At 31.0% G+C, this 16,273-nt stretch overlaps 2 protein-coding genes across 6 annotated transcripts in view; one reads left to right on the top strand and one right to left on the bottom strand.

Annotated features, from left to right (window-relative positions):
- Nucleotides 1–1,643: 1,643 nt before the first annotated feature.
- LOC133205420 (lysosomal amino acid transporter 1 homolog) overlaps nt 1,644–16,273 on the bottom strand; it is a 15,406-nt gene continuing 776 nt past the window's right edge. The window contains exons 1-9 of one of the 5 annotated variants that reach the window (XM_061341235.1): nt 14,720–14,738; nt 11,770–11,901; nt 10,056–10,266; nt 7,162–7,291; nt 6,327–6,417; nt 4,720–4,925; nt 4,189–4,275; nt 3,668–3,838; nt 1,644–3,204 (exon numbers count right to left, since the gene is read on the bottom strand). In XM_061341235.1, the coding sequence (XP_061197219.1) occupies nt 3,079–3,204; nt 3,668–3,838; nt 4,189–4,275; nt 4,720–4,925; nt 6,327–6,417; nt 7,162–7,291; nt 10,056–10,258 (1,014 nt within the window). In that variant the 5' untranslated portion in view covers nt 10,259–10,266; nt 11,770–11,901; nt 14,720–14,738 and the 3' untranslated portion in view covers nt 1,644–3,078. Of the gene's footprint in view, nt 3,205–3,667; nt 3,839–4,188; nt 4,276–4,719; nt 4,926–6,326; nt 6,418–7,161; nt 7,292–10,055; nt 10,267–11,611; nt 11,670–11,726; nt 11,902–14,719; nt 14,739–16,273 lie in introns of those variants that run through there. The other 4 variants (XM_061341238.1, XM_061341236.1, XM_061341234.1 and 1 more) reach the window with 4 other exon arrangements.
- Nucleotides 15,320–16,273, top strand: part of LOC133205419 (eukaryotic translation initiation factor 4 gamma 1-like) — a 23,811-nt gene continuing 22,857 nt past the window's right edge. Inside the window, exon 1 of the mRNA XM_061341230.1 lies at nt 15,320–15,434. Within this exon, the coding sequence (XP_061197214.1) occupies nt 15,405–15,434 (30 nt within the window). The 5' untranslated portion in view covers nt 15,320–15,404. The remainder of the gene's footprint in view (nt 15,435–16,273) is intronic.

The following is a 16,273-nucleotide window of genomic DNA, read 5'->3' as shown; positions in this document are numbered from 1 at the left end:
TATGCGTGAAAACATCATGCACATGTAGGCATTATCTGATTCAACTTTTAAAATTTTGCACGAATTTTTGTTCAAGCTTGTAGCTCAAGACACAAAATATGGTTAGCTCTGACTGCAATAAATAGCGATATAAACGTTCATGTTTATTTTTTTTCTTCTACTTTTATTAGAAAGTAAATAATTCTGATTATCATAATTTAGCTTCTTTTTTTTTTATTTTTTATTTTTTTTTATACATATTGTTTTCTTAGAATATAAATCGAAAATTATCATAGTAAAATTACAAACAAGTCTTGTCTGTTTGATTAACCGGTTACTCGGTTGTTTTCTTAGAATATAAGTCGGGGAAAAAATATACATGTAGTAAAATTACAAACAAGTCTTGTCTGTTCGATTAACAGCTGATTAACCGGTTGCTAATACCTTGTATATGGCACGCCAAATTTACAAAAATGAGTAAAACCTAGTTTCACAATTGATAAACTAGGTTTATCGACTGTAAACTATAGTTTACAAATCGTAAACTATAGTTAACGATTCGTTAAGTATAGTTTTCATCTGTAAAACTATATTTAACGGTTGTTAACTATAGTTTACGAATGCTAATCTAAGTTTATCTGTCTGTAATAAGCGTTAACAATAGATTTTGTTGATAAACATAGATTCACGTTTGTAAACTATAGTTTACAATCGTAAACTATAGTTTACAATCGTAAACTATAGTTAACGGTTGTTAATCATAGTTTCACAAATCGTGAAACTATATTTATCAGATCGTTAACTATAGTTAACGGTTTGTAAACTATAGTTTACAAATCGTGAAACTGTATTTATCAGAAAATCTATGTTTTGCAATCGCAAATGATTGTTTTCGGTGTTAAGTATAGTTTACGGTTGTGAAACATAGATTATCGCGTTAACTATGGTTTACAGATGTGAAATATAGATTAACGTTGTTAATTATAGTTTACAATTCGTAAACTATAGTTTACAACCGATAAACCTAGTTTATCGATTGTGAAACTATGATTATCTCATTTTTGTGAATTTGGCGTGCCATACTTGTAAACTGTGTAAGACACAGACACATTTAAAAAATATTTTAAAAAGGATTTACGATAATTCTTTGTTTATTTGAATTTTCCAGCATCAATTTTTGGTGCAGTGTTATCAAAACGTTTTCCATTTTCAAGACAGAGAAATGTTGTTGGAACACTCTACAATAGAAAAAAATGTCTTTGAGCCTTCGCAAAATTTACTGTTATTTTTCTTGAAGGGAGAAACTGTTTTTACATGTGTACCATATACCTTAACCCAAGTCTTCAGGTTTTTCGGTAGACAGACGGACAGAAGATGACCACTTTACCAGTTTGTAAACTCTGTTGGTGTTCAACAAGTGGAGGAAATAGCAAATAAAATTTCTGTTCATTAATTTCAATTCACAGCACGCATTTTGCAAAGTCTTAGGAAACTACTTATGCATCAATTAATGGCATAAACATACATAAACTGCAATCAGGATGTAATTGTGTTAGAAATCGGAAAATTAAATAATTTTTGTATCTATATTTCACACCAAGAGGAAGTTTGGTGCCAAGCATAAGTGGTTTTGAGTTCTAATTGCTGTGAAAAAGGAGAAAAAACTATTTTTATTTTTTATTCAGTACATTCATTTAATTTAGATGTATTTTAATAATAAACAAGGAGAACAATTAATGACTAGCAATGGGCATAAAATATTGTACAGTCAAAATAAGAATAAACTATTGTACAGTCATATTACAAATAGAGTATTGTACAGTCAGACTAAAAGACAAAGTATGGTACCAAATGGGCAGAAATAAATTAAATTATTTCATTACATTTTCAACAGTGAAATACTGTGATTTATTTACTGAATAAAAGTTATATTCTCTCACGGTGTGAAAGGATACCAAAGTGATATTCTCTCACAGTGTGAAAGGATATCAAAGTAAAAAATAATTTCTGGCCTGTCATAAAACTGCCAATTTCTTCCAAAATACAGTAAAACTTGTCTAATCCGGACACAATTGGTTCCAAAGAAATTGGCCGGATTAGATTACATTTCGGATTAGACAACATTTAAAACTATTGAATTTACTGTAAGGGACTTGAAGTTTACACCGTATTAAACAAGGTTTCGGATTCCACAACATCCAGATTAGACAAGTTTCACTGTATGTTGCTAAAAGTTTTCAATCTCACAACTGCTAGGCTATTCATGATGTCTCAACTGCTCAACTATGACATCACAGACTATGACACTGTGTTAAGGAAAGACAAAGGCAAAGGGAAAATCAAAGAAAATGTCATAAACAGAAAATTCAATGTTTTGTAGTTGGATATGGAATTTATTTCACTCTTGAGACAGGATTTTTTATGTTTTCACTCGTGCTTCGCACTCATGAAAATATCAAAACATCCTGTCCCACTCGTGAAATAAATTCCATATCCAACTACAAAACATTGAATATCCTCTAATATTATACTTTCATGTAAATTTAGTTGAATCTGATTTGTCGAGAAACATTTGTTAAAAAACACTATTACCCGCCGAATAATGAAGCCACGCCCTCCAGTGAAGCAAGTCAGCATTGCATGACAATGGGTGATATTCCAAAAAATAGTGACTGCGCAGAATTTATGTGCGCAAGGTTCACTGTTATATGTATTTATATAAAACATTCAGTATAATATAATAAATATTGCATGCGCCTCGGTTGACAATGGTTTTCATTGGGTGAAAATTTTCAATGTTACACTCAACTACATGCAATATTTATATATTTTTTTAATAAAAGCACAATACATTCATAAAATCACAAGACATGGAACGAGAACACAATACATTCATAAAATTAAAAGATATGGAAAGAGGTAAATTAATACACTTCCTCCTTTGCTATTGGCATGACTGGAGTACAAATACATTAATTTTCCTGATGAAAAATTGTTTGATTCTCTTGAGACAAAATACTGATTTTCACAATATTTGATATTCCACAAAGAATGCAGTGTCTCTTCTGATGCTGACCCCATGTAGTATCAGTTGTAGTATCAGTTGATGGTACCATACTTGTTACGTTCTACTTCGACAACAACTTCCTGATCTTGAAGTAATGGTTCCTGAGAAAGTCTGTCAAAGTCTTCCCTCGATCCATAATATTTAAACTGTACCAATAACTAGAACTTGGTTAAGGAAAATACTTTACTTACATATCTGAATAACATGGAATGAAATCTAAAATTCAGTTGTTGTTTTCATGATTTTGTGGATAAAAATGTATTCTAAGCATTACAAAGCTCTTAACTTCTGGAACTGGGTTACATTCTTAAAATTCTAGTAACAAGTGGACACTTAAATTCACAATTATAACAGATAAACATTAACCAACTTCAAAAAGAAGCTTTCTTGATATTTTAAACACTCTGGTCCCACAAAGGTTAATTTTGAAACATTCTGAAAATATATGAGAGTTGGTACATGTATTAGTTATATCCCTCTTTCTATAAACCACCATGCAACAGTGAAACTATTTAATTACTGCCTATCTCCAATATGCATGACTATTTCTTTTTCTTCCTAATTTCTGGAGAGAGAAAAGCTACATATCCACAAATCCAGATTATTTGGTTTAAAGGATACAGAAGCATCAAGGAAAATAACTCCTAGACTCCCCACTAGCCAGGGGATATGTCGTATAATATACACTACATCCAACTGTCGCACAATAATAGCCAGCCCATATGTAAGATTCCCAAAAATAGCAATCCAGAACATTAGCATGGAAAGTCCATCTGTTGATTGTCTTTTATACTGTAAAAGGCAGAAATTCTTAGTTGAGGCATTAATGCTGTCATTTTTTAAAAAGTAAATTCGACATCTCAAAATATAATCATTATATTTTGTTTCACATTAATAAAGAAACAAGAATAGAAATGATACATATTCCCGGAGACTCTGTAACAAAAGAAACAAGCACTGATATGCTATATTCACAGTTACTAGCGGTACATTTTTTGAAATTTCTGATGGAAGTAGTCATTTTAGGACAAAGCTCTTGAAACACAGCATTTTTTTTTTTTATACCTGCCTTGCTCTTTCATAAAAATGAAATATAAATGATCAAAATACTGCATGCATATGGTCATTAAAAATATACTCACATTTTTATACAATTGAGCTGACCTAGATCCTATGTAAAATATACTGGAAACTACTCCTATAGCATATCCTATCTCATCTATAAAACCCTGGGTAAAAAAAAAAACCAACAACACATCACTTGAAATGAACTGACTATTTAAGAACAGTGCAAATTCTGTCAGTGTCTACAAAACAGGTCCATCTTCAATGTTGATAGCTAAAGGTTACCTTATATAGCTACTCAGTTGCTAAAGGAAATCAAAATTTTAACTGAAGTGTGGATAATTTTAACATAAATTGCAGCATAAAATTTGACAGAAATCACTAACTAACATGACAAATTTTCAATAGAATAATAGTTATTAACCCTAGTGAGAGTTATTTCTCTTTTCAGAGGGTCAATGAACCTTAAACTTTATTGTAAAGTAACTTTTCCTTGAAAGAGATATCAATATGAGCACAATTATTTTACAAATGAATTAAATTAAAGTTGTATTTACAGTAATGATTATAGATAATCTGATTAATAAGAACTTTTTAGTGACACTCACATGAAATATCACAGCATTGTGTTGTAGATTTGTTCCCATTAAACTCCTACCAGCTGGATGGTGTATTATATATATATTTTGGTCTTGATTTATAAATGGTAAAGATGTTTTATAAAAAATAGCTCCAAATAAATTGGTTCCCAGAAATGCACCAGTAAAACACAAGATTATTTTTGGCACAGCTCCAGGTCTGTTTCCTACTTGGTCTACAAATAATAAGTAATTTTTTAAAGTACAATAATTATGTTCTTTTATATAAAAGAAAGAATTATTACCTCTGTTCACAAAGTTGGAAGGAGATATATATCATTTTCACTCATTTCTGGTGTTGTCAAAATTTTTAAGGATCAATCCACTCTAAAGAATTAACTTAGGTGCACTCTAAAAAAGTGGGTTATTTCACATTGCATCAATACTTGGTAAAATTAACCCATGACGCATCTTTGCTAGCCAAAGGTTTTTGGTCCACTCCCATAAACCCTTAATGGGAAGCGGAGTGGACCAAAAACTCTTGGCAAGCGAAGATGCCCATGACAATATTGTGGTTAACTAAGACCAGAATCGACTATTACATCATTTCCATATTTGTTATAAGGTAAAAGATTAGTCTAGTTAACCAAGGTTAATTCAGTTGATGGTGGCTTAATTCACTATTTGTCCACATTGGGTTTAAGAGGATTAACTTTAATCTGGGTTAGTTGATCTACCTCAACTTAACAGTTAACAGTGTGGACTGGTCCTAAACATAGCATGTGTCTGCATTTAATGAAAGTTTACTTATGAATTGATTCATCTAAACTGTGACTCAAGGTCATTTTAAAATTGCAAACATTTTACCCATCCCAGGTACCGTATATATGATATAGAAAATAACTATTTCAGTTGAACTTCGTCATCTCAAACACTAATACCGTATAAGTTGAATTTTTAGCGAGACGCAAATTTAGTGATTTAGCCGTAAAAATCTGTATATAACTTTAGCAAGAAGTAATTTTAGCAATTCAACAATATTTTGCAAGGTAGCCTTATCTCCATAGTGCTGAATAAATTGTTAGCGATACAATTTTAGCGATCTCAGCATCTTCGTTAATAATGCCAAAATTGAATCCTCCCTAAAAATTCTGCTTATACGATATATCAAATATCATGGATATGTCGAAGTGATTTGGAAGTCCCATCCACTTATTCTTCAAGTATTTTACTTGGATATCTCGAATCTTCAGATATCTCGAAGTTTTTTTCTTGGTCCTATTGAGTTCAATATAATGAGGTTTGACTGTACTTAGTATATATTATTATTTTCGCAATACATGTAAATCTATCAGCATATTATATTATTTAATTGGATAGGTAGTAATACAGTCTTCCTTTTAATCAATTCTACATGTAGTAGATTAAACCAATTCCATTACGTGTATGAAGTTGCAATTATTTACTTTAGGTGGAATCTAATTAAAGGTGATGTTTACATAACAGATTCCTGTTGTCAGATGTATTGCATGGAATATGTGCATTAATTAATTGATCAAACAGTCCAATCATCCTGATGTGCTGATTGATTTCTATTTGAGTCCAGACAGTAATGAGATTGACCTTTATGTACTCACCCTTGGCCTGTTTACGCTTCCAGATTTGATAATAAATATACTGAGAAAAAAGAACAAGGTCAGCAAATACAAAGTAAATGGCAAGGTAGATCTGGAAAAAATAAAATAAAGCATTTAATAGTGTCAAAATTTCAAATTGCTCTTGAATTTATCTTCATTGTACATTTAATACATGTATGCAGCCTTCAAACTTCATTACTTGTTTACATCATATAATAATTCAATTCTAGTTGTTCCATTTCATTGGATAGAAAAATTTATTTTTTGTATAACCAGTGCTACCTCATCACTATATGACTTGTGTCAAAAGTGTATTAATCTTGTACAATTTTTGTACGATCTGAAGGCACTTTTTGAAGGTTAATTGTCTTATTTTTTACACTTAATGATAGAAAATTAAATTATTATAAGGAATAAATTCAAAAGCTAGCCAAGTTATACTTGTATAACCTGAGCTGGAACAGTTTACGCTTTTTTAATTTTTTTTAAATACATTCCTTAAATAGATATTGAAATGGAGATATTATTTTTTCAGTGAAAGAAAAGAAACATATTACAGTTTCAAGCAAAATAATAAATGATGTCTTTTGTTTTTGCTTTGTTTTATTTTAATTTGTTTTTTTAACTCCTTAACTGCAATTTACATACACGAATATGCAGTGAATATGAAATTTCTATTAGTGCATTGCTTTAAAATAAAATGTTGATCTTGTGTCTTTGACCTTGCATGACCTCAAAAAATGACAATATGATTATTTCAGGGAACCTTAATCCAAAGCCCTCATAAAAGAAAACTGTCTTCCATGACATTCTGACTACTGGAAAATCCTTTTACCTGTAAAGGTAGCTGTTTTGTGAGAATAGCTCCCACTAGATTTGTGGCATCACCTAACGTCCACTGGAGAATCAGAAGTATTGAAATGCCCTCTACACCAGCAATATTTCGACAATTCTTTACCATCTGACTGTAAAAGCAATTTACGGTAATTAATTTTAATTTGACCACTTCAATTCATTTATCTGAATCTTACACCCTTTTCCTGACCAGTATCAATACAGATAATACAGATGATTAATAGATGAGGCATGTATGAAAAATAAAATACAAAGTTAGCATAAGTAATCAAGGATTACATAGCTAACCTCAACGAATGTTATCTTTAAGTAAGGCAAAGTCCCACACTAAAACAAATAATCTAGTAGTGTGCATCTTTAGATGCAACATCTATGCAAGTTTGGTCCAGGTAGAGCTTGCAGTTACTTGGGAATAGACTTACTCTAAAACTTTTATCTGGTCACTCATCCAGAAAAAGCAGGTCAGATCTAGCATCACAAACAAATTTCCCTTGATGCATCATCCTTACATGTTTGGTACAGGTAGGCCTTATAGTTACTTAGGAATGAATTAACCTGGAATTAATGTCGTTCATATGGAAAATGTAGATAAGATCCATCATCCTAAGCAAGTCCAGTAGTATGCATCCCTAGATGTACATCCATGCAAGTTTGCTCTAAGAATTTAAGAGCTTAAAATAAAACTGGAAGGAACCTGCTCTAAAAACTTTAACCTGGTCATTGGCCTAAAAAATGAAGGTCAAATCCATTATCAGTTCTAAGCAAGTCTGGTAGTGTGCATCCATAGATGCACCATCCATGCAAGTTTGGTCCAGATAGGGCTTGAAGCTACACTGGAATTAGCCTGCTCCAAAAACTTTAACCGGTCACTCATCTAGAAAATGTAGGTCAAATCCAGCATCCAAAACAAGTCTGGTAGTGTGCATCCCTTCATGCGTCATCCATACAAGTTTGGTTCAGGTAATCCTTATGGTTTCTTCAAAAAAGGACCCACTCCCAAAACTTTAACCTGTTCACTCATCCAGAAAATGTAGGTCAAATCCATCAATCTTAGAAAGTCTGGTAGTCTGCATCAATAGACATATCATTTATGCAAGTTTGGTCAACATAGGGCTCATAGTTTCTTTTGAATGAACATGCTCCAAAAACTTTAACCTGATCACTCAACCTGAAAATACATGTCAGATCCAGCATCCAAAACAAGACTGAGTGCATCATTAGATGTATCATCCATGCAAGTTTAGTCAGTAGAGGGTTTATAGTTACTTGGAAATGAGATCTGCTCCAAAAACTTTAACCTGCTCCAAAAATTTAACTTAAACATTACCCTGGTCATTCTTTGGCTGAAAATACAGTATCTGAACCTTGACTGGTACAATGGAACATATTAGAAGTATAATCCATGCATCTCGGATCAATATAGGGCACAGAAGTACTTGTTCATGACTTCAGAAAGTTAATTATGAATGGGGAAGTACATCCTGATAAACATCAATAATTACACTCACAAAATTGGATAAAGGGGTCTTCTGTGATAAGGCTTTATAGAACTTTTATATTTCTATATTAAAGGAAAAGTTTACATTCAGCACTTCAAAATTTGCATTTAGAGAGGGTTTTCCTTAAAAAAATCTTTTAATAATGCATAATCTTTTAACAAAGTGCTCAAAGGATTTAAGTGTCATCAATCTGACTTTTTTTGTAATTCACATGCAAGAGAAGGTCCTTATTGTTTGTTTTTATCACATCAAAAATAACAGAAGATTGCTTATAGGGGCATAGGTACTTACTAGAATGAAAAGGGTATTGGTATGTGGAAACAAATTTCAAGAATCTACAGGGCTCAGCATTGTTTGTCTGATTGTCTGTTTGCAGCTGGTTTGCTTCTCAAACAATATGGTCTTTCCTTGATGCTTGTCCGATCAGACAAGTTATCATTCTTCTTCATACACATAAATTGCAATACTCATTGTATTATGCTAATACTTTATATTACATGTATTCAACATATTTGATGCCAAAATTTATTTGTTGAGGTGAGCTAAAAACCATCAAAATGCTAATTATTTTGATTGCTTAGCCTTTATCATCAGATAGACTTAGTAGCCTGTCATAACTACCAGACATCAGGTTGACAAATTTATTATTTGTAATGTTTCACTTCATCCCTATACGTATTTAGTTTTTATTTTCTTTAATCAATATTTCTCTCTTATTTAGTCTAAAAAAAATATTATCTAACTCATTACATCTTGCTTTTTTCAAAAAAAAAAAGTTAATCGAATTTAAATTTTTAGATGCAACTGGAAATCACATTTCCTTGGCAATAAAATGTAATAGTGATAATCCCTCTTTGTCTGATAAAAAGGTCACAGTGTCTAAGATAAAACTTTTTGCCCTAATTTTTTCATTCACTAGGAATATCTTTGTCTAACACATATTTCCTCTCTCATGTTAACTATCCAAATATTTTATGCCTATGATTTATGCAGTCAGTCCTTACGATTATAGCAATATTATAATGTACAATGCATGAATAGGGTCCTGGCAATTCGTTCTGCATAATTAAGATACTGTATGTATACTGACTTGTTTAGATGATATATGATAAAGCTGTTACAGTGATCTCAAATATATGACCAATGAATAGATTTTTTTTTTGCATATATTATATTCTATACATATATGACTTAATTGTCTAAATATATTGCAATGAGCAATCATAATAGTTAGAAAGATATTGGATTTAATTTTTCTTTATTAAACATGTAGCTAACTGTTTTCTTCCAAAAATGTCTTGCAAGTAATTTAACCTGTCTGAAAGACTAGATTATTGAGCCCATTCTAATACAGCAAACATTTTCAATTACGTACGGAATGCTGACAACCAGCCAAAACAAAATGGAGGCCACACCCAGCGCCACGGAGACTATCCCTCTGGTATCCCACACACAATCTCCTAGGACTTTGTAGATCCATTGGATTCCAGTACTGCAGTTTGTGTCTGTCACATTACTTATATCATCAGTCAGTCTAAAGAAGTATTTCTCCCCGAACGGGTAAAGCCCTGCAGGCATATCACTTACTGCAAAAAAAAAAAGGTAAAAGACTTAAATGCACATGAGCCTGAATTGGGAAGAGGAAATCTAGGAGTAAATTCAAGATAACATATACAGTCAAACCTCTTTATCTCGAATTTGATGGACTAAAAAAAAAACTTTTGAGATATCTAAGGATTCGAGATATTGAGGTAAAATATATATAGAAAAAGTGATTGGCACTTCAAAATCACTTCTACAGTTCAAGATACCAAAGTTCAACTGTACATACATGTATGAATTTTTTTTCAACTGGGGAAAACTTAAATATTTGTAGAAAGTAAGAATAAAGGTATTTAAAGCACTAACTACATGTATTGGAAAAAGTTCATCACATAAACATATATAAATCTTAAACCTGAATATTTTATAGACATTCAGGCAACTTGACAATTTAAATAAAGCAGCCTTTACAAAATTCAAATAAATTTTTGATTAATTAACAATTTTCATTTCAATCTACTAATGATAATATTAAAGCTCAAAATATGATTGCCCCAGCTGCTAAACTTTTTCCCTACAAGTGATTTTGACCCTTTGTAATTAACCTTGGATCAGATTCTCACATTGTAAATAAGTTTTGTCAAATGAACTACCAATGTGTCTTGGTTGTTTTTCTTTTGTTGTGTTGTTGTTTGTTTCATAATTACCTTTTACCTGAGGTTATAAGGAGATTTGTCCTAAAAATATGCTCTAGATGTTTCTCCATTAAAAAATAAATTATGACCCAACATGCTTCTCAGAAACAAACAAGATAGACAGGGTAACACTTCCTACACGTACCCTGAAATTTATTGATTTTATGGTTGTTGTTTTTTTTTCTTCCCAGGGACTATAGTAATAATGTTTCCTTGTATTCCTGAAAATATTAACATAGAGAATTTCAAAAACTGTGTATGACTACCATTCTGTTTTGAACCAACCATAAATTCCATGACTTTCTGTAATTTTCCACAGCTTTTCTACATATCTAAAATTTATTAATCAAGTTTTACCGATTATATCATCTGGGGTCATCAAAAGAATAATTCCAAATGTGTACTCCAAAATGTTTATTATATGATTGCTTATCTTCTTTGGTGTTTTATGTTCAAATAATAACAAATTGTCAGATTAATTATGCATAAATTGCTAAGTTTTCCAGATAATGTTTACAAATTCTGTCAAAGTGTCAATCTGTTGATTTATTATGAAATTGAACTAGAAGATAATGACAACTTAAAGTGCACATGCAGAGGACTATACATGTGACTTAAGGGCAAATATGTTTTTTTTTTCCTAGTGTTAATTTAACCCAAAGGAAACATAAAAACAAGTAATTTAGAATCTTACCACCCTAAACTTGTCAAGCAAGAAGTCTATAATGTTCATAACTATATCACAAACATTAAACAAAAACTGGAATTGCAGGTTTAATTAATTTCATTTAACATAATAATATTCAAACCTGCAACAATCTAGTTTCATTTTAATCTGATGAATGGAAATACCTGTTCAAGGAGTGCACAGTTCAGCGAGTTCGAAGAAAAAAACCTGCTCCGGTTACTTCCTGTTTGAGAGACGTCCAGGTGTACTGACCTCCTTTGAAATATACACTTTATTTACTGAATGGATTTTCCTTCCTGATGTGAAAAAAGAAAGGTAAGGTGATATGTTTTATATGTGGATATCACACATAAGAATTATAATTAATCACAATCAACTAATGAAGTCCTGTTACACACTAATTGGGGCAGTTTATACATTCCTTTTATATAGATAGGAACTGGTTATAATCATGAATGGAGGAAGTTAATTTATGTTTTTTCATGAACAAAGTCAAGTATATTTCTATTTGTACCTTCCACTGATTTTAAATACAAAAGGCTAAAAACTGCATTCACAGACACCCACATGTGAACCAAATTATTCAAAACAAAAATTAATTAAGATTGCCCTCATTAATATTTACGATCGATTTCAAACTGACTGGAATTTTCCTTTAGTTTCACTTTCAAAACTTCAATTGTACTAGCCATTAAATTATGTGTTTGCAATAAAACTTTAAAATTAACACATGGAAAATAAATACAATAATGTAATCACTTACCAGATATAAAAAGTATACTGAAATATTGTTTTTCAAACTCTATTATCATTCCTTACACAGTATTCCAGGGCTTAATTATCAACCCTCATAAATACACAGGGTCCTCTACCCAAATTTGGATTGTAAAGTTTAAATTTACACATTTTTATGAAATTTAAAGATTAATAAAAGTAATTTGCCTCTTTTTTTAAATTTATTTATTTTTAAACATATCTTTATCATTTGCACAGAATGGTCTTTCTAAGCTCCGACTCAAAAAGGTTTTAGAATGCATTTTTTCCCCTAAAATTTCCACAAAATCTTTGCAAATTATATTTATTTGATTCTACACAAAAACTGAGAATACAGATATTGGAGCAAGACGCATCCCCGCACATGATAAGGTGACAGGAGCTCAAATTCAAGAAATATATAAGTAGAAGGGCTCAAACAAAACTAAATTAAAATAAAGAAAAGCTTTAAAAAAAGTTCAGATGACACATTCCTCGATATTATATAGTTTTTTTCCAAGAATTTGTCATTGAAGTATTGCTATTTTAACAAGTTTCCTCACAAAAAATTGAGGTACCTTACTAAGCATTTGTGCAAGATACCATAGGATATTATTTACTATATAATCCTATTGGAAATCACCAGCATTGCCAATATCACAATTTTTTGGTGTCTTTATCTTCTTTAGAGATTTTGAAAACAGTTCAAATTTCATAAGATAATGATAATTATGATTAAATTGTTGTATATTACAAAGAGATACAGAACACATATTCGAGCAACATGTCGTCAGACCATAAGAAATTTTGCATACCGGTAGTTTGATATTTGATACATGTATTTAAAAGGGTAGGCCTGGCCTCAGGGTGGGGAGGGGAGGGGATACCTGCTGAGACTCTGCATCTGAAGGCTTATTTTACTTGACATTTTACCCACGAAATCTCTAAAATTCAGGAGCTTCCAGGGGCTTTGCCCTGTTAGGACAATATGTTGATTCTATTTTGACCAGATACAGATTTTAAATTCCCTTTATGGAAGACCTCTATCTTGAAACTCTGGTTTACCATAGCTAACAGTTCCTAAGAAGTTGAAAATGAAGTTATAAAAACTGTACAGATTGTTCAACAAATGACACCTGGCTAGCTTAAAAAAAAAAGCTCACTGACAATTAATTGAGCTTACTAGGGCTTTCCCTCTACAGCCAATATGTCAAACTTTCATTTGAACAGATTTAAATCCCCTTTATAGAAGCCCTACATTTTTAATCTCTGAATTATAATGGTTTAAATCAGTAAGTCTTGATTGTCTATAATTGGGGCTGTTAAAAACAACCAAATTCAAAAAAGGTACCTTTTTTCCAAAATGAATGTTTGTTTCTTGTTTGTTTAACATCCCTTCAAGAATTTTTCACTCATAATTGAGAAGGCTGCAAATTTTGATCTGTACCTAGCACTTACAGCCTTTGAGCAGTGAGGGATCTTTTTCGTGCCAGCACCTACTGCAACATGGGACCCCTTTTTCTACAGTCTGATCCCAAGGACCAGTCTCCACGTCCTCCAGTGGAATTTAAACCCGTAACATAAGGATAAATTCTTTACTCAACGACTCTAGAGCAACTTTTTTAACTATAACCACTGCAACATTTAATTTTCCTATTAGCCACTACCCCCCCCCCCCCCCCAAAAAAAAATTAACAAGTAGATATACAGAGAAATTCATGCTAAAATAACATCATCATGAGGCTACTTAGATGACAATGAAAATATATAATGATACACTAGGGCAGCAAAAACTCCAAATCAAGCTGGAGTGTGTTTATGTTGGTTTTAAACAATATAAGAATTTTTTTTTTTTATATTTTTGTGATTCCCTTATTCATGTATATTTACATCCAATGAATATTTTCTCCTTTAATTCTTATGAAAACCACTTCCTTTATTCAATCCATTAACTCTAAACTACAGTTTGAATTCAGTATCTTGACAATCAATTTCTCGAATACCATGGATATGTCGAATTGAGTTGGAAGTCCAAACAACTCTTTTTTTTATGTGTTTTAACCTCTACATCTAGAATCCTCAGATATCTAAAAGGTTTTTTTTTTATCCCATCAAGTCCAAGATAATGAGGTTTGACTGTAATTAGAAGCAGTTCTTAAAGTCACCTGTTTGAAAGATTTCTTAATTAGGCAGTAGACTCTTCCATCTATGAAACAATGATCAATAAATTTATACATTACATACTTAAACCTACTTTTCATGATTATCCATACACACATAAATACACGTATAAATAAAAAAAATGCCTTTCTTTGTTTTTTATTATAAGAGTGCAACCATTGCAGAAAAAATTTTACATACCTCACTTATGCTGGTAATATATATATATATGTAATTTTACTGCAATGGCTGCAACTGTTAATTCCTGCATTAACAAAGAAAGTATTTTATTGTAAGTTTATCACAAAGTCTAGTCACCTAGGTATATTTCATGAAGCACACTAGTTGATGATGTTTTTTTTTTTAATGTATACTGGTTTTTCCCAAAATTCCCCTGGTCCCCTCCCAAATTAAAATAAAGGAAAATAGAATGGTTTTTCAGAAGAAGTTGAAAGTTACAAATATTGTACAGATCGATAGACCTACAAATGACAGCCAGTGAGCTTTAAAAAAAATCATTTGTCAATCAGGTGAGAATACAGGGTACCTTTTTAATCATTAACTGTACAATTTATTACAGATTAACATTATTAAACAATTATTTTATTAATTCATTTTTAACTGCATTACAAAAAAAAAAATCTTTTGATCGAAGTACATATTTAAAACAATTTAATATAGATATATAATACAGTGTATATATGTTTCATATTAGATATATATGTTTTTGTGCTTAAACTGTGATCTTAATGATTAAACTTCAACAAAAATGTGAAATTTTCTCTTAGATAGCACAGTATACTGCTATGACTCTTGTGAGCTCAGAACAAAATATAAACAACCTAAAAGAGACTTATTGGAAATATTGATTTGGGGATGTACAACAATGTATCCAAGAGGCTGCTATAATTCTCATGTAAGATGATGTAAATAATAAACAAATACATTTCATATTTTACTCATGTTTTAATATTACCTTTTATCAAATTGTGAGTGATTTAATTGTCAATGACAGTCTGATATCCCGATATTAATGATGGCAACTAGTTATATTAAACTTAAAAAGTCATATATGGCTAATTTTTGATAAGTTCAGGTAACCCAAAAATGAAAAGATCTTTCTATTTGTTTTATTACTTGATGTAAAGATAGGACTCTCCTGTAAATTACACAATTTAAATCAATCGTGTTTCAAAGATATTAAAAATTTAAAACAAGAACCGATTTATTTGCCAACTCCACATTTAAATAACAGACAAATTTAAAGTCAATTCAACTATAGAAACGTGAGGTTATTCAAGCTCAAAATCGGCGAAAATTTTAATTTGAACATAACATATATCAATTCATGTATATTTACACTCAATCTCGTATTGTTATTTTTCAAGCTCAGATATGCCATATATAGCTTTAACTGTACTGTACAAGTTTCTATTTTTATATGTATAATTTAAATTCCAGAACGTACTGTAACATAGAGCAGAACTCAAAATGTTACAACAGTTAGATTGAATTACAGGGATTGAAAATATACTCTTCACTGCATGAATCATAAATTTTAAATTCCATCATTTTTATGATGTCAAATCAATATGTATGAACATGCATTGGTGCAGTTCTGAACAACTAAAGAGAAGCATCATAATGATAGCTACCTTAAATTGCTTGTAGAAAAGCAAAATCAATCAAATCTTCAGAATTTTATATTTCATTTAATATATTTAATTCTGTGTCAATGCTAAACTACTGCAAATT

This window comes from Saccostrea echinata, unplaced genomic scaffold (assembly GCF_033153115.1).
Source record: "Saccostrea echinata isolate AGI-Se365-2 ecotype Australia unplaced genomic scaffold, CSIRO_AGI_Sech_v1 ptg000054l, whole genome shotgun sequence".
Lineage (NCBI taxonomy): Eukaryota > Metazoa > Mollusca > Bivalvia > Ostreida > Ostreidae > Saccostrea > Saccostrea echinata.
Note: the sequence above shows the minus strand (reverse complement) of the source record. Positions and strands in the feature narration are given on the sequence as shown.